At 33.7% G+C, this 25,659-nt stretch overlaps 1 protein-coding gene across 4 annotated transcripts in view; it reads left to right on the forward strand.

Moving 5' to 3' along the window:
- Positions 1 to 25,659, forward strand: part of LOC106461435 (E3 ubiquitin-protein ligase HERC2-like) — a 295,564-nt gene that overhangs the window by 256,578 nt on the left and 13,327 nt on the right. For all 4 annotated transcript variants that reach the window (XM_022388408.1, XM_013921254.2, XM_022388410.1 and 1 more), the window contains exons 66-74: positions 1,121 to 1,246; positions 1,733 to 2,004; positions 5,541 to 5,739; positions 11,671 to 11,885; positions 16,434 to 16,611; positions 17,990 to 18,243; positions 19,432 to 19,571; positions 20,950 to 21,045; positions 24,865 to 25,175. In XM_022388408.1, the coding sequence (XP_022244116.1) occupies positions 1,121 to 1,246; positions 1,733 to 2,004; positions 5,541 to 5,739; positions 11,671 to 11,885; positions 16,434 to 16,611; positions 17,990 to 18,243; positions 19,432 to 19,571; positions 20,950 to 21,045; positions 24,865 to 25,175 (1,791 nt within the window). The remainder of the gene's footprint in view (positions 1 to 1,120; positions 1,247 to 1,732; positions 2,005 to 5,540; positions 5,740 to 11,670; positions 11,886 to 16,433; positions 16,612 to 17,989; positions 18,244 to 19,431; positions 19,572 to 20,949; positions 21,046 to 24,864; positions 25,176 to 25,659) is intronic.

Genomic DNA, 25,659 nt, shown 5'->3' on the forward strand with positions numbered 1-25,659 from the left:
CCGTGGTGGGCAGAGCACAGATAGTCCATTGTGTAGCTTTGTGCTTAACTACAAAGAAACAATCTATTTGATGGATCATAATTCTTCATGATTTTTTTTTCATAATTGAAAGTCATAATTTTGGTCAGAAAGAAATTTGGACATTTGTTTCACTGGTGATTTTTTATTTGTTTCATACTTGATTAATCTTTTTAATACACTCATGCCTGCACAGTAATTTATTGCACAAATTGATAGGTCTTAATTTTACATAATATTTTTCTGTTTGGAATATAATAATTTTATTTAATGCATTTTTGATTGATGGGTCATAATCTATCATAAATGTTTTCATGATAGGAAGCTATAATTTTTTTCTATTGATAGTGAATTGGTCTTAATTTTATCTAATACTAATTACTGTGTACAAGTAATATATTTGTGATTTATCAGCCATAATTCATATTAAGAATAAACTTTAACTTGTGGATGAAGAGTGATTGAATAATGTAGATTACTTGAATTTACATCAGGTCAATGAATAGTAATTAATTTTATGTGTTGATATATTTCTCTTAATGAGTGAAGTTTATGTTAAATTTTGAACTTTTGTTTGGCTTTTTTTTATTATATATTATATGCTTTAGGCAGAATAATATTCTGTAAGACTTCACACAGGCACCTAACTTTCAATTTACAATAAAATGCTTATTAAAAGTTTAATGTAGCAACATTTACCAGGGATTTTTCTAACAAGTCATAAAATACTAGTCTGAAATGTGATCTAAATATTGCAGGTAATTGTATGCTGGCTTAATCACGTTAGATATTATTGGGAGTATGTCTAAAAATGTTAATAGGAGAAATACTCTGCTGATGATTCAGTGCAAGCTATTATATGTAATTTTCTGATGCATTGATTTTGTCATACCAAATGTTATTTAAAATTAGTTTAATTCTGGTCTTCATAACTCACTGCTAATCAGAAACTCTTGATAAAAAAAATCTAAACTACTGTGAGGGTAATGATGAATTTTCTTTAGCATTCATACACATGTAAAGTTACATATTCTTGAAGAACTCTTTGTAAAAACTATGCTGGATTTTCAGTTTTCACATTAATATACTGTATTTTTTGCAGCCTTCTTGTGACTCTGCTTTAAGCTCGTTAGTCAAAGGATTACCGGAAGCTTTATTGCGCCAGTATGAATATGAAGACCCTATTGTGCGTGGAGGCAAACATTTGATGCACAGTGATTTTTTCAAAGTAAGAGTTGATTTGATGTCAAAAACTAGCAGGAATGTTTTTGGTGAAAATGATAATGAACTGTAATCCTTTCAGATCAACATTAATATTAAACATTCTTGTTTGAGTGTTTGAAAATGAAGATTTCATGTTTATTTATAGCTGATTTATCATTACTAAAATTATTAAAAAATTTTCAGTTCTATTTTGTATGCCACTTACAATATTTTTGATGAAATAGGTCCTGATAAATGTTTTTATGCATTGTAATATGTATAATATTTGATTTATCATATAAGATGACTTCTATGTGAAGTATAATTTTATATAACGAAATATATGAATATTGATGTTTTTTAGAAGCAAGCTATGACAAATCCTGAAAAAGAAAATTAGCTGTTCGGTTTATTTAGATTGATCAAGATAGTTAAGATATAGTATAATCAAGACAGTAGAAAAATAGTACAATATACTACAATGTGTTTTTATTGTTAATGCTATTTCTAGGTTTTGGTTGCACTTGCATGTGATCTAGGTCTAGATTCTCTACCTTGTTGTAGCGAGAATCATCGCTGGTTGTGGTTTCGCCGTTATTGTATGTCAGCTCGTGTGGCTACTGCTTTGATCAACAGGATGCCTTTGCCAACAGATTTCTTAGATGAAGTACGCAAGAAGCTCCATGAGATGATTCCAGAAGATGAACTTCTCACTACAGAACATGAGAACCACACCATTTTTAAACAGGAACATGATGAGCAACTTATTTTATGGGTGAACAGGTAAAGTGAATATTTTAAGAGTCGTAAGGCCTGTCAATAAAACATGTAAAAATGAGTACATAAAAACAACTACAGTAAGTTTAAAAAATGAGAAAATTAATAAAAACAAGATTTCTTGCATTCTGGTCTAGAAAGAATCCACCTGTTAGAAAGTAGTAATTCTCTTTTTACATAACTTTTTATATGTTCTTAGAAACATGATTTAAAGCTTACATGAGTGCAGGTATTGATTATTTTGTGACTTATGTGTATGACATTGATTAACCCTTTAAGGACGGGCATTGTGATGCCATGCTCCTACACCGACCACAAAAAAAAGGAAAAAATAGCCGATTCGTATAAGTACATTTATTTACAATCGTTTTTACATAGTAAGAAACATTAAAATAACAAATTTCATTACTCTGCAAACTAATAACAAGATTCTAACCGAGTTTTCTAAAAGGTTTTTCATGTATGATAAATTCTAAAGCAGCTACCTAAACATAGACCAACCTTGCATTCTGGACACCATGTTGTAACATAGGTAGTCTTTTTTTTCTCCCTTGCTAGTATTAGAACATACAAAACATCTGTGTTGACACTTTTTTTAGTTCCTGTTGAAAGTACATGGTCAGGATAGTGTCTTTCCATAAAATTTACAGCACTCAGCCTATCAATGTTACCACTCACTGTTCTACTCGGCCTAACAGTAGTCAAGGTAACATATTTTTCAAGAAGTTGCCTTATAAACTCCCTAATGAAATCTTTGAATTTCAAACGGCAATCTCCTGTTTTGACTAGGTACATATTATAAGCATTTAGCACAAGTAGGTCCATCAGATGGAAAAAAAAGCTTCTTGTACCACTTTACAGATTTTCTAACACATTCTGTGGTGGCTAATTGTATGTCAGCTTTATCAATAAGCTGCATATTCTGAGTGTAATCAACTACACAATCAGGTTTTTTGACAATTTCATTTGATTTACCTTTTCACTGTTAACCATTTGTCCTTTACGAAAAGTGGTAAACATTGTCACATTACGTTTATCATGCCAACATATAGCCAACAAATTACCACTTTTCTTCCTTTCACATTCCCCAGATTTCAGCTTAGCAAACATTCTTCCTGTTTTCTCTTACGGTTCCACAAGAACCAATATTACGTGAATTCAAAAACAAAGATAGACCAGGACTAGAGTACCAATTATCAATGTGCAACAGGTGGCCTTTCCCTTCATATTTTTGTATCAGTTTCTTCACAATGGCACCTGAAGCCCCATGATGATCTTTTTAGTAACATCAGTATCAGTACCTGTATAAACAACAAAATCCAAAATAATTCCTGTTTCACAATCACAGAAAACTTGGATTTTTATTCCGAATCTATGACACTTTGACAGTATGTATTGCTTGAATATCAATCTCCCCTTGAATAACATTAGGGATTCATCAATTACAATTTTTTGAAATGGACAGAAAAAAGCAGAAAACTTTTCCTTCAAAATAGAATTCACTTCCCTTATCATCCACAATCTATCACTTTCATCAGGAAGTCATTATCAGCAAAATGAATGTCCCTAAGTAGTTCAAGGAACCTGTCTCTGTTCTTGTATTTTCCAAAAAATCTGTAGCAATCATGGCATCTTTTGACCGGTACTCTTTTATTGTTCTTTTTTTTCACATGAGACATTAGTAAAGTAAGTGCAAAAGAAGAGTACATTTCACCAATTGTTGTCTCACTCCAACACTGGCTTTTTGCCTTTTGATGTACATCATAATTGTGTACACAAAATTCACGATACATATTAGTATTGTCTACAATCGTCTTCATAAGTTCACTATTGAAATAGGCTAGAAAATTTTCAGTAACGGGTGCATTCTCTTGAATAGGAAATGAATCGCAAATTCCTGTATTTTCGTTAGAGAATGAATGGTCATGAGGCACAAAATCATCCCCATTCTTCCATGTAATGTTACCAGTATCACTATTATCTGAATGTGCCTCAGGCTCACTTTCATCACTTGAAATATTATTGCTATCTGAAGAAATGTCACTCAAATCAGACAATTCTTCTTCATCACTCCATTCATCTATAATTTTACACATTGATTGAGGGCTAAAAGGGCATCTTTTGGTACGCGTGAATGAGGATGACATAGACGGTTTGTCCATGGTGAACCAATAACTGAAAGAAAATTTATCTAATTCAAATACAACTCATTGTTTTACAGTAAATACAGCCTTCTATAAATAGATATTTCATTTGCTAGCATGTGATGATGTAGAGGTAGCTGGATGGTTCATTGTATGGTATCTAATGATGTAAAGGTGCTTATCTAATCAAATTATGATTTCAAAAATGCATTAACCAATGAAAGCAAACAAAAGAAAGAGAGTGGAGCCATAGTGGTTTTAAAACTACACCTATCTTTAATAAATAGGAATATGTGTTTATATGCCTCACCCGGCTCTCAAGCAAGATACATAAAGTGTTTATTTACCATACCCGACCTTAAAGGGTTAAAGCTACTGAATTTTTATTTATTTAAGATTAACATAATGATTGAAGTTTGTGGAAAATTTTCTGTAACCCAAGTTGTAAACGTTTTTTATAACACAGGTTTACATCTTCTGTTTCTATTTAGGTTTCTTGAATTTTGTTATTTTGAAAATAAGTTGGTGTATTGCTTCTACATCTGCTGTTTCCATTTAGATTTCTTGAATATTTATACACTAAAAATTCAGTGACTTGGTAGTCAGTATAATGCTTCTATTGATAAAGTCCTAATATTGTTTCTTGTAATCAAATTTGTGTTAAATTTAAAAGATGTCAATCCTATCAGGTTTAGTGTAGCATTATTTTTTTTTCAATTTTGATGTAGTATAATATGTAGTGTCACCTACAGCTTTTACAAGTGCCTCTTGAGGACCTGGTTTTGGTGCTGGATGTTGTGTTAGGTTCATTTAGTGTCTCAATTGTATCTTTTGAAGCTCTAATGATTTTGAGCCAAGCACAGTCTGATGATTAGCATGCTAGACTGTGGATTCAAGAATCTGTGGCTTAGGCTTACTTACTGGCAAAAACAAATCTCACTTCTAACTTTAGGGCCTTTGGTGTATAAAAGTGTTGGTTAAATTCCACTATTCAATTAGAATAGCCCACAAATTGACAGTGGATGGTGTTGACCAGCTGATTTCCCTCTCGTATATCACTTCAAAATTAGAGATGACTAGCACAGGTAGTCCATGAGTAGCTTTGTGCAGAAATTAACATACAACAACAACAAATTCTAATGTTTTAAATTTTTTGTGGGGAAAAAAAAAGTATCTGAGATCACCATATAGTTAAAATGTTCTACTGGCAAGTTTATGTTTTGTATGAACAGTTAAGTTTCTTATCAGTGATGAACTCATCACAGTATCTTTCGAGTACTTGAATTGTTGCATGTAATATCAAAGAAGTTTAATGTTTCCCAAAGTGAAACATTTAAACAGAACTCGTCATCCTTAGAGTGGCATTAAATTTCTTAATCATTTTGTGTTTTTATTCAGGAGACCAGATGACTGGACAGTGGCTTGGGGAGGTAGTGGTACTATTCATGGCTGGGGTCATAATCACCGAGGTCAGCTTGGAGGTGTTGAAGGAGCCAAAATTAAACTCCCCACACCATGTGAAGCTCTCACTGCTCTCAGACCTGTACAGATTGTTGGGGGAGAGCAAACCTTGTTTGCTGTGACTGCTGAGGGCAAGGTAAGGGTAGACTTACCTTTTTTGTAATACAAGGTAATTGAAGAAGAGTTTTTATGTATATAATAAAGCTAATTACATTCTGGATCTTATAAGAAAAAAAATAACTTGTAGCTACAGCTTTAAATGATATGTATTTAAGTCTCATTTTTTCTGTTCACTAGTTTCCTTTTTATTTTGATTGTTATTATCAACTCTATATCAAATACTCTTTTCATTAAAGAAACTCGGTACCTGTACTTTTTTATTCTTTTATGATTTCTAGGTGTTAAGTCTTGAAAAGTGAACTGTATGTATCCCATTTATCCTTTTCTGAATTTAGACTTGTTCATTATTTGAAGAAAAACATGGTGGGCTCAAAGTGATTTTCATACCTTTCCTAAATTAATCCAAAATTGAATTAAATATATGCAGTTTAATACCTGTAGCTCTGCCTCTTCTGTATCAGATATGTTGTGTATTTTATTTTTAGATGATTACACGAACTTCCATATTTTATTTTATTTATTAAACTTTCTGAGTTATGCCTTTGTCTGCTAGGATGATATTTATTAAAAATATTTTCTCACTTTTTGACTCAACTTGTTGAAGTAATCTGCCATTTAACTGTCATTTGTATATTATAGGGCAAGTTTAGTCTATAGTCACAATGTGATTTGCTTGTTAAGTTAGTCAGTTTTTCATCTGTTTAAGTAATATTTTAGGTTATTAAAATTTTGTTTCATGCACTTTTCATGATTTATATTTCTCATCTGTTTCTTATAAGATATTGCTTTATAAGCATATTGAGGTAAAACAGATTTGTTCTGTTAATTCAGAAGAACTCTGGTTTCCTTTCTACTAAAATAATGTTTTACCCCTTGTTGATGAAAAAAATGTAAGAGGCATATTAAATTTGATATATTGAATAAATGATGCTCATTTCTGTTGTCAGTTCCTCATCATATAAAATGGTCATTAGTGGATAAAATCTGTCTTGTGGATTTAAGAATATATAAGCTCATAAACTATCTTTCATATTGTACATTAAGCCTGATTGACTCAAGTTTGTCTCATAATGTTAATGTTTAACTTGTATTTCTGAAATGGTCATACCTCTTCTTACCCAAAGCTAGCTTAATCCTGGACTGCCCTCTTAGCATTGCTAAAATATTTCACTAACAGCACATCAATCTTTTATACCCCATCAATTTCGTGCCATTTTAGAACATACTGATCATGTGACTACCCTCCACCAGTCATATTGCACCATCTGTGCTAGTTTAGCTAGCTCCCTCTACTATTTTAGAATAATCCTCACTTTCTCGATTGGCATTCTAATGTATAGACGTGTGTTTTAACTCTCTTCACATGACTACAAAATTTTGATCATGCCTGATCACAAATTTATACCAGTTTCAAATTCTTGGGTTTGATTTCCATTGTTTCTAGTCATTTGTCTTAGAAAGATTTCTTTTTTCCAAATTTTAATTTGTTCATATGAATTTGAGATATGTTGGATGATGAACTTCCTGCGACAGTCAACAGTGGTTATGACATAAGTCCCCAGGTCTCAAGGTTGACAATGTCAGCTGGGGAAGTACACGCTTTAGTTTGTGGGGAGTTCATATCAATTTCTTCCGTTCACATAACGATTTTTTGTGAGGAAGGATATCTACTAAGTGGAAATTTCATTATACTGCACCTTTCACCTGTTACCGTGCCTCCATGTAATCTCTTTTTTTCCGAAGAGATCTGTGGTAAGTTTTTCAGTATGGATTGACCTAATTTCCTCAGGTGATGATTTAAGTCTTTCATGTCATCTCTGCTCAGTATTTGGTAATTTAGATTTTTATTATTCTTTTACCATCTAAGTTACTTTATATTCAATTTGTATTTAGCATTGATTATTACTTTGTTTTGTTTGATTTTTAGTATATATATATACAGGTTTTGCACAATAGTTACTGTTTGGGCAATTGTAACTTTGGCCAATTTTGTTGGTGTGTTGTTTCAATATTTATATTTCTTTTTACTGTTCATGTTAGTTAGTTTGTAAGTTCCATTTTCTTTACTACTTGTCACAGCTAATTAGGGATTAGATTTGAGTCTAACTGGGTGCCTTTTCATTCTTGTGTTCTTCAGGGTAGATTTGACTTTCATGTACTTTGTCTTATTGGTTCTTTGAGTAGACTTAGAAGTTTGATATTTACATCTAAGTACCTTTAGTGGTTTTGTACTTTAGGTATTGCTGATTGTTTTATGTTTTACATCATATTTCATAGTTTTGCAAGTTTGTTATTTTTATGAACTTTGTACACTAAAAATTTCTAGGTTTAGTTAGTTCATTAGTAATGAGTACTTTCTCTAAGTATGTTTGATTTGTGTCTCTTTCTGGTTACACTTCGCGACAGTTCCATGGGTTCTAAGGGTTCTGTCTGAAGGTTTCTGCCTTCAGTTTTGCTCCCCCTCATCACTTCCCAGATCTCCTTCCCTCCTCCTTGGGATCGTGCCTCTTCCAGTCATCTTGCCTAATCAGTTCAAGACCTACTACACAAAGGGGCTGTCAAATGGGTGGTACCTACTCAACCAGGGTTTTACTCCCGACTAATTTTTGTCCTTCGAATGATGGGAGATTGGAGGCCCATCATAGACTTGTTCCGGTTGAACTCTTATCTAAAGCCACCTTTCCTACCTCTGACTTCAGGTTTTTTTTTTCTCTTGAGACTTTGGATGACCAAATCATCCTGACAGATGCTATCTTCATATTCCAATTGCTCCATTGTCACGTCATTTTCTTTTGTTCGTGTCTTCCAGTTCTGGGTGCTGCCATTCATTCTTTAGCTCCAAATGTTGTATTGAGTGGTACACTCTTTTGCCCATCATTTTCACTCGTTGGGTCTTTGGATGGAGTGGTCCCTTCTTCCATGGGTATTTTGGTGGGTGTTTTCTCAACTGGGAACACCAAATATAGATGTGTTTGCCATTCACTGGACTGCCAAAATTCCTTCCTTTTGGTATCTGGTTCCACACCCTTAAGCTCTGAGAGTAGATGCATTCAGTCAGGATTGGAGGGGTCTTTACTCATATGCCTACCCTCTGATCAGCCTCCTCTCTCGAGTCTTTTTTATTATCCATATCACTCCTTGTCATGTTCTGCTCATTGCTCTGTATTGGTCTGCTCAGATGTGGTTTCCTCTTCTGGCCCTTACTGGAGTGTCATCTCTTACATCTGTCCCATCTTTTTCGATAACCACAATTGGACATAGTTCATTCTGACATCACCAAACTCCATTGTCACTCATGGCTTTTGTCTGGTCCTTTGCCTCAGCTCAGGGACTTGCCTCTTGTGTAGCATTTTTCCTTTCCCATTCCATTTGACTTTCCTTCTTGTCTGTGTACCAAAGACAGTGGTCTTCCTTCAAACTTTGGTCCATTTGGCATGATTTCTGCTACTCCTGTCCTTCTTGACCTCATATTTCCCAGTTCTTTGCCTGGTTGTTTGTTCAGGGTTTGTCCATTCCTAGTTATAGGGCTGCCCTATTGAACACCTTCCAATTCTTCCATTTTCAGAAAGTCTTCCCTGTTAGTTTCCTCCTTTTCTATTCCTTTCATCTTGTCTGTCCTCCATGTCCCTTTGTTTTGCCATATTGAACCCATTGCTACATGTTCCCTGTACCATTTTTCCCTTAAGTCCCCTTATTCCCCCTCCTTGCTTGAGGTCATAGTTGTTTCGATATTGATGCCATGGATGTTTCCCGCATCCTTTCCCATTCCTCTTACGTTATACTCTATCCTGATCGGGCCTTCCTTCCCAAGACACCTGCTGTCTGAGTGGATGGTTTGGCCTTCTCTTCTATTTCCTTACTTTCCATTTTCTACCTGTACTCCAGATATTGATGCCATGGATGTTTCCTGCATCCTTTCTCATTCCTCTTATGTTATCCTCTATCCTGATCGGCCATCCTTCCCAAGATATCTGCTGTCTGAGCAGATGGTTTGGCCTTCTTTTCTATTTCCTTACTTTTCATTTTCCACCTGTACTCCTGTTCAGTTCCAGATAAGCTTCTTTGTCCGGTTTGTTCCCCGAGATGTCAGGTGGCTCGTACAACCTCATTTCATGTTATCATTCCTGTCTATTTGTTCCAATGATTCCCTCTGTGTCTTATGATCTTTCCACTATTGCATTCACTGGTTGGATTTGTCAACTCATACGACTGACTTATTCTGACTTGTCAATGGAAGGTTGCTGTCTGCACAATGTTTCTTTGCACCCATTTAGCAATCTAATTATGTCTTTAGCTGCTTGCCTTCATTGGCCTTTGGAGGAGATAGCTTTGGCTGGGATGTGGACAACTCCCAATACATTTGTCACACATTATCTGTACAACCTGGCTGTGTCTTTCTCAGTCTGGTATCGTCTTCCTCCTGTGACGATTCTACACATGTCGATTCACTTTTGACTGGGGTAAATCAACATATTACTTTTTCTCTATGATTTTAGTTGATTCATATTGTATTTCAGGATCACACCTGGTGTCAGTTGTTGCCTGGTCAGGTAAGCTTCATATTATAGTTGCACTAGATATGAATAATTCTATAATGCTCACTATTGAGATGGGGTGTTTCTGTAAGGCCACCAGCAGCTTGTTCAGTGGCATATGTATCTATATTTTTTGTACTAAAAGTTACTAGTTTCATTTATAAAGGACCATCACTCATAAACCTCATGAGTAAAGCAGATGGGGATTTCTGCCTATCTTTATGGACCCATGATTCCTATGATTGGGGTTTATCTGAATTTCAAACTAAGGAATTGCAGACACCCATTGCACTGTTTCCAGTGTGGCATTTCTCTTGACTCCCTGGTGCATATCCCCCCTTTCTTCTAGTGGAGCACAGGAGTCCTTACCACTTCCGATTCCAATTTCTGAAGTTAACATTTTCTTCCACTGAAAATGTACTTCCAACAGGTATTTACAGTAGAACCTCAATATTAATGACACCCTTCCAACTGCATCCAAATGCTTTCTCTAGCAAGATGCCCTTAATATCAAAAATGAGCTCGCAAAGCTGGATTCCATATTGACTATACTAAATTTCTGAATTCTAAGGCCCACATTTTGTTTGGTGTATGCACTTAAAGCCATTTTTGTTATATGTATTTAAGCAGTGTTTGTGTGTATACTGTAAAAAGCTTAAATAAATGGAACAAAGTTTTTACTACAAGAATTTCCTAGAGTAATAAGATTGCACTTTGAATCTGTGAAAATGCTTATTACAGTATATGGTTCGAGGTCAGTTCAATAAACATCGCAAGTATTTGAATATTGATCATCCTTCTGAGATGTTTGGAATTTAGCAGTATCCTGTACAGGCATACAAAGGAATTTTTGCACATAGTTACAAGATTCTATTTCCTTTTCAGCACACTTCCTTGTCAACCAATAAATACTCTTTATTCACAAATGCTTAAATTTTAGTTATTTTTATTAAAACATAGAAGAAAAAATAAAAAAAGACTTTGAAAAACAAAGATTTTGAGTACTTACAGTGTTATGAGTAATAGTAAAATTATTTAATAAAACTTTGAAAATAGCTCTCTAAAAGGTCATGACATGTGTACTTTAACCTGCCCATTTATTTTTTTCATTCCAAATTGATTCCATGAAGTACTGATAGAAATCATATTATATGTTTTCTCTTAAAACAAACGAGTGTAACAATATTATAAAAATAGTGTTTTTAGCTATATTTTATAGTTTATGCAAGGCTAGATTAGAGAGATAGACACACAGTTTCATAATTATCACTTTCACCATTGATGACTTTAACTTTTTGCATGGTTGTGTATTTGTATTTATTTGGTTATGTTTTTGAAGACTGTTATGCTATTCACCATTATTAAACATGTCACAAGGTTTACTTACTTACTTATACTTTGTTGTATTTCAGGTGTATGCTACAGGTCATGGTGCTGGAGGACGACTTGGTATAGGAGGCACAGAGTGTGTTTCTAACCCCACCCTAATTGAAAGTATGCAGCACATCTTTATTAAGAAAGTAGCAGTTAATTCAGGTGGCAAACACTGTCTAGCTCTTTCTGCAGAAGGAGAGGTGTTTTCATGGGGAGAAGGAGATGATGGAAAATTAGGTCATGGAAACAAGAGGTCAATCAATGTTAATTCTTTAACAGGATCAACATTTTTTGTTTTTTAACATGCTAATAATTCTTGAATTATTTTATATTTAAAACATCCAGAAAATAGATATTAGATTTGTAGTTGTATAGCAGTAGATAAAATAAATTCCTGTTTAATTAATTGGACAATGCTTGTTTTACCCTTTCCGTACTGGTCGGGAGTCGGAGCATGTCATCGTGTTTTGTGAACTTACATTCAAAATTTTATTAAACTACTATTTTATGAAGGTAAGTCCATTAATTTGGAATCAAATTTTAGTATTATACATTATTAACTTTCTTAGTTCAACAGTACATATTACAAAAATTGCTAAATAAACATTTTTTTTTTGTTGTTGTATGTCAAATAATATATCATTTTCTGCATTTGCTCAGATTATATAGTGGGCATCATAAAAGGTAAAGAAAAAGTTTATAATGAATTAGAAACTAAAATTACCAGTATTTACAAGCTAGAGTATAAAATCAAGAACCTCTTGCCTTTTCTGCTTGCAGGGATATTATTATATTTAGTGAACCCACCACAGTGGCTTTGCCCATCTTTTCCTCTTTTGAAAATACTTGTTTACCTATACTCAATTACATGTTTATAACCAATCGAAAGCACTCATTTTGAAGTACATAATTCTGTCAGTTTCCCTAAAGTAATTATGTGGGTAAAGCTGTTATTGCCATTGCAGAGTTTGAAGAGTGATGATGAAGGTGATATGCTGATAGGAAATGAGACTTTTTAGATCCAGATTCAGCTTAGTTAGAAAGCTTGATAAGTTACAGTAGAGTTTTGTGGTATCAGTATAGTAATTTATAATTTTTTGTTATTTCAAAATACATATATAAAACCTGCAACAATTATTTTTTTCACATCCTACACATGTGAAATTCAGTTTGGTTTAGCAAGTATTACGTACGAGTACAAAAGAATTTTGTAACTAGTAGACATCATTGTTTTCTATGTATTTTATATTTACTGTTCTATGTTTTAAGAAAAATAATTAAAGTTTAAAAATTCATTTGTAAATAGTAATGATATATATACATATGTAGTGTATGATAATTGAAATGTGATTGCATTTTACAAAATACTGGCATGCTAGTACTAAGACTAAGAAGAGTAAGACATTTGTACTTTGTAAAGGCCAGTTTTATGCTATTCGATATGGTAACATGAGCTGCACATGTACTGTGTGATTTACAACTTATGTGTGCAATTACTAGTCAGACATGGTTCAAAGGTCAATAAAACAAAGAATTAATAAATATAAATAGATGTATATGATTATGAGACTTAACCTTATGACTGCTGTTGCACTCTTTAAATTCCTTTATGCACATGTCACAAAGTGTTACTGAGTTACATTTAAAATTTAATTAAATTACTTTACTATCAATGTATTAGGTCATCAAGAAATTAATGTCGCTTTTTTTTAGATGAAGAAACCCGAACAACATATATCAAAGCAAAACATTTATAAATGAAATAGTCTCCATTCTTATCTATGATGCTTTTCCATCTTACAATCAGATCGTTAATGCCCTGATTACAGAAATCACTTGGCTTTGAAGCAAAAAACATGTTGATGTCCTCTTTAACACCTTCAACATTTGCATACGTTTTCCTATTAAGATGGTTTTGCAGCAAATGAAAAAGATGGTAATCTGATGGTGCATATCTGGAGAATATGGTGGGTGGGGGAGAACTTCCAAACCCAACTCCATAATCTTGTGTTGCGTAAAATGTGCCACACGTGGATGAGCATTGTCGTGGAGAAAAAGACCGCCTTTCTGATTGACGAGTGAAGGGCGTTTCTGATGAAGGGCTTCATTTAAATGTTCCAGTTGCTGACTTTAGATCTTTGCATTGACAGTTCATCTTGGATTGAGGAGTTCGAAATGAATTACTCCTTTGATATCCCACCAAATGCAAAGCATCACTTTCTGCAGATGGAGTCCAGGTTTTTGGATCAGAAGTGGTTTTTGTCTAGGACTGAGCCATTATTTTTGGCATTTAATATTTGCATAGAGAATCCATTTTTCATCACCGGTGACAATTCTGTCCAAAAATGCTCTACGTGCATTACGTGCCAGACGAGATGAAGCAACGTTCATACATTGGAAATGATGATCATCGGAGAGTTCGTGAGGCATCCAAACACCTTCTTTATGGAGTTTCCCATATTCCTTAGATGTTTACGTATTGTTTCATGAGAGACATGCAATTTCGGGCCATTTCATGAGTGTGTTGCCTTGGGTTAGACTCAACAAGCATCTTCAGAGCATCAGTATCAATTCCAACATGTGAGCCCCTGCCATCAAAGTTTTTAAGGCTAAAGTCACCTGAACGAAATTTGCTGAAACATTGTTGACACTTACAAACATTCAAAACATTTCCATAAACTACTTTGATATTCTTTGTGGCTACAGAGGCATTGTTTTCCTTCTTGTATTCAAACAGCATTATATGCCAAATTTGTGTGTTGTTGTGTGCCATCACTATAAGGGATTAGAGTATACTAAACTTTACACATTATATATGTGATGTACATTTTTGGGGGATTGGTTAATGAAAGTGTTCCAAAATGCGACATTAATTTCTTGATGACCTAATAGTTTAATGACATTATCGAGAATGTTATAATTCAAAGTTTTATTCCTTTATTTTAAAAAGAAACCTCTAAAACAATAATGAAATATTCAATTTTCTTATCATGTGACATGCTCATGTTTAAAAATATCTTAGCTTTTCTGTTTTTTATTTCAACTATGCCATGACTTAGTACAGGTTTTGTCCAGACAGTCAAAGTACACACATATACTGCAAGTTTACCACTAACTAGGTTAAATTCCAAGAACTAAGTCCCAAGAGTGATATTGCAAAAAATGTTCTCCTCCACAAGTAGGAGCCACACCCACACACAATTAGAAAGGGATGTTGCTTAGCAACAGATTAAATTTGAATGGCATTGTTATAACCAATAGAAAGAGCAGATTTCAAAATATGTTTCCCATATGTTTTCTATGATCTCACACAATGTAAAAGTTGACTATTGAAGTGTATCTTGGAGATTGTTATCCGTAGGATAGATAGATAGTTGAATTGCATTTAGGTTTTACTTTTATATTTTAGTTAATTACGTATTATTTGTTTTTTAAAATTCATATGTGAAAAGTTTAATGATTTTTTATAATGTGTTTTATAAATAACCGAGTGCAAACTGACAAAGACAGTGTTATATAGCCTGTGGGGCAACCACAGACATGTGTGTCCACATGAATAATCAACAATAAAGAATAGTAAAGGAAAATAGAACATTAAAAGTAAATTAGAAGTGAAAAGGTAAAGATGAGAAATTATGCATATGGCCCAGAGAAGATATTCTAAGATTATTGAATGAAGAGTTAAAAGGTAAGTACATATTTCTATTTCTTAATTTTAAACATTCCTTTGCACTGTACATGAATGATAATAGCTAGAGTTAATGATATAGTAGAGAAAATGGAAAATAAAATATATATATTTACTTTAAAAAACTTTTGATATTCGTTTATGAAGTTCTAGAGATTATACAAATGAAATGTGAAAACTGTAAGATAAAAAATAGTATTTTTATACTTAACATGAAAAATCACCTTATGGGTGAACTATTTGGAGTGCAAGTGCAAATATCTATAATAAATAATGAATTTTTATTAGAAATAGTAGAAAAAAATCAAAATTTAATGTTTTGTTTTACTGAAACTACATACTTTTAGGAAAGTTCTTGTCAAATTTCAAACATTTTTTTCCATTAGTTTTATTTTTTGGAGTGCAATATGGTGAAAGCAACATTACCTACATACAATGTAAGAGGCTGGTAGTCATAGGGTTAAGCTATTTAGCATAAACACTTGTGGTATCTTGTTACAATTTTCAGTCATTTTAAAACAAAAAGGGTAATTTGGATTTATTTCCTAATTTTTTATGGTGGTTACAAGGTCAAATTAATGAACCCATATACAGTTGAGGTGATAAAATAACAGATAATATGTGAAGTTTTTCTAAAATTAAAGTTACTTGATAGTTACTTAGGGGGTTATAGAGTTTATGCAAATGAAATTTGACAACTTGTAGATGATAAAAAAGTATTTTAGATCTTAAAATTGAAATTACTTTGCATGCTGGGTATTCAACATTCCAAAAGAAAAAAATGATGAGTAAATCTTTAATTAAAAATCTTAATATTTAATTTTAAAAACAACTGATAATTTTTGTATGAAAGCCTTGTACTGTTTACTGATAATCTGCAACATTTTGTGAAGATAATGCATACATTATCAAAAGTTATAGTATGATTATTCTCATTGTTACGGCATGTATACCACTAACTAGGTTAATTTCCAAGAACCAAGTTCCAAGAGTGATATTGCAAAAAATATTCTGCCCCACAAGTAGGAGCCATGCACACACACAATTAGAAAGGGATGGGTTCTTCAAATCATGCTGAATTTGGATTAACATATTTTTTTTTTTATATTTCAGTTCATGTGAACGTCCTCGTGTTATTGAAACATTGAGAGGTAAAGAGGTAGTAGATATAGCCTGTGGTGGAGCTCATAGTGCTTGCATAACATCTGGTGGGGAACTCTACACTTGGGGGAAAGGTCGATATGGACGCCTTGGTCATGGAGACAGTGATGATCAACTTCGGCCTAAAAAGGTTGCTTTGTGTTCAAAAATGCTTATAGTTGTATGACTGAATAAGATTAACTCACTGCTTTGTTTTGAAATTTTCTGTTAAGACTAGTACTGTAACAAAGGTAAATTTTGTCCTTTGAAATTTCTGAATACATTACAGAAAAAAGGTTTGAACCTTTGATGGTTCAAACTTGTATAATTTACTGATGGAGTCTCCATAACCACTAGTTTATATCTGATTCAAAGCCTTCTCATTTTACATTTAATCCATCTAAATGAAATAAAACATACACATGTTGTTAGAAAGTATGCTATATACAGTAATAGTTTAAATAAGAATTAAAAAATCTGTTGTTTATAGACTTTTAGCTATATACAATAAGTTTGTATTGAAAGAGTACCCTACTGCAGCTGACTTAAGCAAAAAAAGAACTTTTGTTTAAGTCACTCCAAAAAGGTTAGAAGCCAGTATTTTTTTAACATAAAATTAATGATTAATTAAACAATCTGATAAAAATAATAAACAAAAAGCAGAACAGGCAGAGTGACACTGACAGCTTGACTAAAAACTAAATATGGACCTTCAGTTATAACAAAAAATTAGAGTGGTATTATTTGTCACATTTTTTTAATGACATTGTTGATTAATTAAACATATACCTTGGAGAAAGATGTCAGTCAAATGAATAAGTAATAATAATAAATTATAAATAAACAGCAAAACAGAACAGAGTAACAGTAACATTTTGGCTAGAAAATATAAAAGGACCTTTTTATGACTTGTACACTAGGTATTCAGTACATTTTATTGAAGTTATGCAGACTCTCAATGTACTCCTTTTTGCTTCACCAACATTTTGGTGGCATTTTTTTTATACAACTTTTGTTTAAGTAATGGGTATTATACTAAATGAAAGATAGAAATTTCCATGTCAGTGACATGTTATATATGATTACTATTCAAACACTGTTAAACATTTTCTATTTGCAATAGAAAAAAAAAAAGTCTTAAATGTTTAGAACTATCTTCAAATTCCTGGCCAAGGTGCAAACCTTCAAACACATCCCTAGTTATAACGGATTAAGATTATTTTGCTGCTTTGTTCTAAAATTTATAGTGTTATGACTGATTAAGATTACTTCATTGCTTTGTTCCAAAATTTATAGTGTTGTGGCTGTTTTGTTTTCAATTTTCTTTTTTTCCTGTGCAGTGGTTTATTAATTTTCCTGCATAACTGACAATTTTTTTTTCTATAAGAAGAAAATAATGTATTTATATGGTGGGAGAATATTTTATTTTTTCCAGGTAAAGTAGCACAACAAAGAATGTTTACAGTTAGCTGTTAAACAAATTATTAAGGGCACATATGAATATATGGAATATTTTCTATTTTCACCAGGTGGAAGCTTTAGCTAGTTTTTCAGTTACTGATGTGGCATGTGGTAGTGGAGATGCTCAAACTCTGTGTATTACCAGTGATGACAGTGTTTGGTCCTGGGGTGATGGTGATTATGGAAAACTTGGAAGAGGTGGTAGTGATGGTTCAAAGATCCCTTTAAAGGTTGAAGCTTTACAATCAATGGGAGTTATTAAAGTAGAGTGTGGTTCTCAGTTTTCTGTGGCACTGACTTGCTCTGGAAGTGTCTATACCTGGTAAGTAAACATTCAGTGTCATAAGATATATACACTTACCATTTTACTAGTAAGTTTGATTCCTTTCATAAAAATGGTGAAGAAAGGATGAATTATGTTCCTTTTCACTAAAAAGTCTTTAAAACCTGTAGTTATCAGTGCGTGTGTTAGTTTAATGATAAACGAACTCTTGTTACCTGCAGTGAATGCCATGAATCATAATGGATCATTTATTAAGGGCTGGGTAATGTTATCAGTGTGACTGTGAAGTATTTTATGTAATATGATATAATGATGAACCTGTTTGTAATAAAATGCTTTTGTAACCAACTGTTACTAGTTCACTCCACACTGTTAAACAATAGAGCACTTTGAACTAAACTTTAGTAGAATATGTATTTTCCTGTAATACATCATTTCAATTAGCCAGTTAAAATTGTTAAAGCTTGTTGGCATGCTTAAAGGTGTGTATACAACCTGTATCAAAAATTATTTTGTATAATACAAATAGGAATGTAATGCATGTTAACTCACCAAGATAATTTGGGACACTTCTTTCAGTACTGCTGTTGTGTAGTCGGTAACACAAAGATGGTTTGGCTACAAGATTTCAAACATGATATGCTTATAGTGCTCTGATAATGATATATTACTCTGGAATGATATGAAATTACCTTCACCATACGCAACTACTACCTTCATTATACTAAGCTTTTCCAAAATAGTGCTAAAGCAAAAACAAGTAATTCATTCAAATAATGGCAAAAATAAGCTTTTCATTTTGAATTTGTTTTATGCAGTACATGAATGGCAAAGCTTTGATTGCCTGTGATAATCATACAGATTAAAACCTTTTTTTTTTTGCTAAATGTTTAAATTGTTGTATGTATTTCATGAATGGATGGACTCAGGTTTTATAAATCCAAGAATGCAGGAAAGTTTGTAAGCATTAGTAATGCAGTTAGCTGGTGATTCTAGATATGCTTTTTGCCATACTCTAACAGTTGGTTAGAAATTAATTTTGACACTTTTTCTCTCATGCATACTGAAAGAAATGACTATTCCTTATGCTTTTACTTAAAAAAAATTATGGATAATTATTTGTTTTTTATATTGTAAATATTTGCAATTCAAAGATTTTTTATTTGAATCAATTTTACCATGTAATAATTTGTGTTATACTTATACTAGATTTGATTGAATTAACAGGGGTAAAGGGGATTACCACAGACTTGGTCATGGAACGGATGACCATGTTCGTCGTCCCAAGAAAGTGACAGCTCTTCAAGGCAAGAAAGTTACGTCTGTAGCAGTTGGGTCACTCCATTGTGTGGCATGCACTGATACAGGTCAGTTCACTTCTGATTGTTACATTATGTAATGTTAAAACTTTGTTTTTGTCAACATGCTGTTACATTAGTCTATCTTTATGAATTATCAAGTTATTTTGCTGATTACATGATATGTTCATTATGAAATAAAACAGTTTCTATAGTATTAAAGCTTGTAATATTGTGAATTTAATTAGACTTCTTGATGATTTACACTGTGATTCTTTCTCAACTAAGTTACACTAACTGATACTTCCAATATGGTGCATTACCTCTTCTCACATAAATAGCTATTCTCTTTTAGTGCTGCCTTCTATATGCAAAGAAGCCTTTTATCTCCCCTCAATTGGAATTGACTGATTCCAGCATGTCTCTGATACAAATCATCATGTGCCATCCATGTGGGTGTTTTGGATTGTAGTTGACTTACCACCAGTATGATTCTCTTTCCTACCCCTACATGGATGCTGGTTCCCGGTGGCTGGGTTTTGTATTGTAGTTGACTTACCACCAGTATGATTCTCTTTCCTACCCCTACATGGATGCTGGTTCCCGGTGGCTGGGTTTTGTATTGTAGTTGACTTGCCAGTGGTATGATCCTCTTTCTTACCCCTACATGGATGTTGATTACCGGTGGCCTGGGTTTTTTATTGTAGTTGACTTGCCAGTGGTATGATCATATTTCCTACTCATGTTGGTTACCGGTGGCCTGGGTTTTTTTATTGTACTTGACTTGCTAGTGGTATGATCCTCTTTCCTACCCATACATGGATGTCAGTTCCTGGTGGCTGGGTTTTGTATTGTAGTTGACTTACTGTTGGTAAAATGCTCATCTTACTCCCACGTGGATGTTGGTTCCCAGCAGCATAGATTTTGGATGTAGTTGACTTGTATGGTCTGTTGCACCCTAGCCACTCTATACCTAGAACACATACTTTTTCATTTTACCCACTTTTATATTTTCTGGGATAGAGTTTCATAAATATTGTATAGTTTGATAACTATCCAACCTTAGTTCTCTCCCACTTGGATGTATCCTCTGTTTTTCTGCCCATATATATGACATCTTTCTCTGATGGGCAAAGAGTATACCTGGTTCAGAATTGGTGTGGTCCCCCACATCAGATCTTAGAATCTGTCTCATCTTAGGGAGTGTCCTTTGGATGCTTCTTTCTTTCTCTCACACCAGTCCCTCCACCTGTTCAATGTGGGATTCTAGCTATTTATGTGAGAGGTGGTAAGTACCTATCGGAAATACATTTTTAGTATAGGAAAGTTATAAACTTCCTTAAGTTTAAATGACGATTCTGTCGTGGGTATCTAGAACTAGAAGAAAACATATATATATTTAAAAAGAAGCACCATTCATATTACATTTTCATTGTATTTCTTATAGGAGAGGTTTTTACGTGGGGAGATAATGATGAAGGCCAGCTAGGTGATGGAACAACCAATGCTATCCAGAGGCCACGACTTGTGACTGCTCTTCAAGGTCAGTAAAATGCATTATCATTTTGGCAATAGTTAGAGGGAAGAAAGAATGACTGACTTTTACTGTCCAGGTAATAATAAAAATTTGTTTCAGCCAATGTATTGCCCTTGCAGCTTAATAAGGGCTAGTAGTACAAGTTTTTGTACTAGCTCTGATGAATCCACAAGGGTGAAATTTTGATTGAAATAAAGTTTTTATTATTATGTGGAGATTATAGATTTTTTTTTCTCCAATATTATTATCCAAATGTCTAAACTTCTCCAGTATGCATTATGTAAGACATACATGACTGTTTAAGTTTAATGCGAGTGTTATGATTTAGATAGTTTATATAGTGTAAGTGCTAAATCTAGTTATTTTTAGAAGCGATAGTTTATCACAAGCTTGTATACATAATTGTTTACTGTTGTTCAGTTGTTATGAATTGATGATTGTTATGTTATTATGCCATGTTACTAGAAAATTTTGAGTTTTTCTTGTTTTAATTAAGTTATATTGCATCATAATATCTAGTAGTGTGTGGAACATTCTAGACCTCTGTTGGGGTATAAATGTATGTTGAAACTGTAATTCAAAAGCTAGGTCTAAACTGAATGATTGTGAGTTTCGCCATAAAGAATGTATAGTGGCAATTTTTAAAGTAAAAGTATCACAGACTGTATTGTAATAACAAAGCAGAAAGAATAATTTGTCTAGTCAAATTGTATTCTGAAGTAACTGAACCAGTTATTTAAAGTTCTGGATACAACTGTAATAACCAACAGTGTAACAAACATTTGTATGTACCTTATATACCTTTGACTTGTTTTGGTATATTATTTCAAAACAAGTGGACTGTGTTGCTGTTTGTTTATTATTGAAATTTATTGCCAACAAGTCACAGACACCTATTGTAAAGAATCAGGCCCATACAAAACACTTGACAGTGGCAAGCCATCCAGGATCTATAGTGGTAAATGATGGTAAAAGTAAACTTAAGCAACAACAGCAAATAGGCCTATATATACGCACAGCTGTAGTGATGTTGAAAATATTGTAGAGGTCACAACCACACAATATAACCATGTTGACTGACTTTGATAAGTAGATAGAGAAGGCCGAGCGACTTGGGCTCAAAGATAGTGATCTACCTTCAAAAGTTTTTAAACAACAGCAAGAGAAAGAAGAAAAGAAGAGACTGGAAATAGAGAGAATAAAAAACAAATTGAGACTGCCAGCTCACTCAACAGAAAGACAGAGGACCCAAGAATGACAATAGGGTCAAGGCCAGCCGACCCAACCTCCCCAAATCTGGTAAACAGAAAGATGACATGGATGCTTTCCTGGAGGGGTATGAAGATTTGCTCAAAGTCAGAATGGGGACAAAGGTGACTAAACAGTTTGTCTCGCCCTCCTTCTTACAGGAAAAGGCCTATATGTGTATGCAGGCAAGACATCAGAAGATGGTATGGACTATGACAAGTTAAAAGTGGTCATGCTGAAATGCTATGAAGCTACCAAGGAATGTTTTCACTAGAAGTTCAGAGAAGTCAAACCTGACACTGGAGAAACTGTATCCAAGTTTTCGGCACATCTATGGCAATACTTCAGAAGGTGGATTGGCAACTAATAAGTGAACAGTCATGATCCCTGATGTGTCACTGTTCCTAAAAGAGAGAGAGCATCAAAAGACATGTACAAGATGATCAAGCTGGCACAAAAATATATGGAAGCCCATGGAGGGAGTACAACTGGCAAGTCCAAGAATAACCAGTCAGAGTTGAAACAAGGGGTGGCTGACCAGAAGGAGGATGCCACCAATGGTTACAAGAAGTCAACAGACAAAAGGAGAAGAGATGCTATGCTTGTTATAAAATGGGGCAGATTGCGAGTGAATGGAAGTCTGTCACCAATAAGTAACTGGAAAAATCTCAACATGAAGCAACTGGAGCTACATACAAAGATGATGCTGGCAAAAAACAAGAAAAGAGTGATTGTCATCTTGGATGCTGCTACCAGAAGAAACAGAATAAAGACAACTCATCAGATTCACCACAAGAAGGAAGTGCTATTGCCATAACTAAACAGGTCAACTGTGCCAGTGATGATTGGAGCATGTGACAAATATTGAGAGGTGCCAACAAATTACAACATGCCAGTTGGTGAAGGCTATGTCAGGGACAAGAAAGTGAAAGTCCTATGAAACACTGGGTGCAGCAGTGAGAACCAGTCGAGTATCTGATGGCTAGATGATGGGCAAAGTACATCTATGTGTGCTGTTTGATGGAACAGTAAGAAACTTTCCCATCGCAAGAATAAAGGTGGACACTCCATACTATGTGGGAGTCCTTGAGGCCATGTGTGATTGGTAATATACCAGGCAGTAGAAGTTTAGAGGAACCAGACAGAAAGGAGACTGATGAGGCATTTGTAGTCACCACAAGAACTCAATAAAAGAAAAGCAACCACCCCATACAACCCTAGATGTACTTTATGAAAGAGCCAACTGAAGGAGATATGCCAGGAGAGACCACTTCACTGGGACAAGTACCTGCAGGCAGTATTATTTTCTTACCAAGAAGTCCCACTAGGAGGAGACCTGTCAACTTGCTTGAGAAAGTTTGTATGAAGTTCAAGGCAGTCAGAAGCACTTCTGTGACAAGAATGCCAAGAATCGACATTTCGAGGTCGGACTAAAAGTCTTGGTTCTGCTATCCACAGATAAAAGCAAAGTCATCCTGCAGTGGAAAGGACCTTTTGAAGTGCAGGAAGTGGTCAACAAAATGGACCATAAGGTGAAAGTGGACAGGAAGACTCAGATCTACCACACCAATCTGTTGAAGAGGTACTCTGAGAGGGAAGAAGACCTAATAGGTGCAGCTGTTGAAACACAGACAGACATTGTAGGTGTCGCTTTCATAGATGCAGAACCAGAATATGGTGACTTTGTCGTAGAAGATGAAGCCCTACCAAATGCCCTATGTGATGAGAGACCCAATCAAGCAAGAAGTCAAGATAATGTTAGAAGCCGGAATCATTGCGCCTTCGATTTCAACTGACTGTGTTCTAAAGTAATTAAACCAGCCTGTGTGGACTTTGATAAAAAATAATTATTCTTTCTGGATACAACTGTGATAACCAACAGTTATAGCAGTGATTTTAAAGTGAAATTATCACAGACTTTACTGTAATAATAGAGTAGAAAAGGATAATTTATCTTGTGAGTTGTGTTCTGAAGTAATTGAACTAGACTGTGAGGTTTTTGATGAAAAAGAGACAATTATTTAAAGCTCTGGATATAACTGTGATAACCAACAGTGTAACAAACATTTGTATATACATTTGACTTGTTTCAATATATTATTTTAAACCAAGTGGACTGTATTGCTGTTTGTTTATTGTTGAATTTTATTGCCAACAAGTCACAGACACCTACTGTAAAGAATCTGACCCATTCAAAACACCTTACACATTACAATTCTGAAAAACAACAAAATATGCTATCAAATTAAAACTCCTTCATGTACAATAAGTGTGAAGTGATGAATTTGTGTGGATTGGTTTCCTGTGATTTATTTGTGATATAAAAGAAGAAATAGAGACAAAATGCATTTTATAGTGTATTTCATTATGTTATAAGGAGAGGAATTTTATATTTTTTTGCTCCAGTTTTAAAAGAATAGATATCATAGGCACTAACAGAAAATACCATTGCCATTTTTCTCCACAATGGTTCTTTAGCTTTAACCTTTAATATTAATGGGACATAAGTGTTTGAAAATTGTATAGAAACATCCTATATCTGAAATAAAACATGCTAAGTTCATATGTCTCTCCCAGGAAAAAAAATCAACAGAGTATCTTGTGGGTCAGCTCACACCATTGCCTGGTCAACCTGTAAGCCTAGCAACTCTGGACGCCTTCCCACTTCTGTTCCTCTAGAATATGATCATCTTCGAGACATAAAAATCTCTGTGCTGAGAAATCGCTATGCTCTGCTATATCACTTTTCAGAGCTCTTCTGTCCAGCTATACCAATGTTTGACCTTTCTTCTAGCAGAATTCAAGGAAATAATACAGATGGCCAAGGTCAAATGACATTGTTGTCTGGAATAGATAACTTAAGAGGACTCCTAGTCTCAGCTGGCAAGGTTAGACTTCAATAATAAAATAATGTTTAGTGATACTTTTTCTGCTTAGAAAACCAGGAAATATAACATGACTGAAAGTATTAAAACTACATGCTAGTGAACTAAAAATATTATATCTGTATTAGATAATGGTCAACAAATGGCATCAACGATTATAAGTACTACCTTTTTTATTAGATTATTTGGTTTAAACCAATATTTTCTTTAGATGAAATGTAAACAACAGCTGTTTTGGAGGATTTTGCAAATTATTTTATATATATTATTTTCACATATACTTGAGTCTAATTATTTAGGAGTTTAATTTTGTGATGTTTTTGATAGAAGTTTCACAGAAATACATACTTATAAAAACTTAATTTTTTTAACTTATTATGAAATGTCAAAATTAAAACAATTGTTAGAGTAGCACATGAAGAATCATAACTATTTTATCCATATTACTTAAACTAGAAAAATATTTTTTTTATATTTTAGTTATAAA

The sequence above is a fragment of the Limulus polyphemus genome, unplaced genomic scaffold (genome assembly GCF_000517525.1).
Source record: "Limulus polyphemus unplaced genomic scaffold, Limulus_polyphemus-2.1.2 Scaffold959, whole genome shotgun sequence".
Classification (NCBI taxonomy): Eukaryota; Metazoa; Arthropoda; class Merostomata; order Xiphosura; family Limulidae; genus Limulus; species Limulus polyphemus.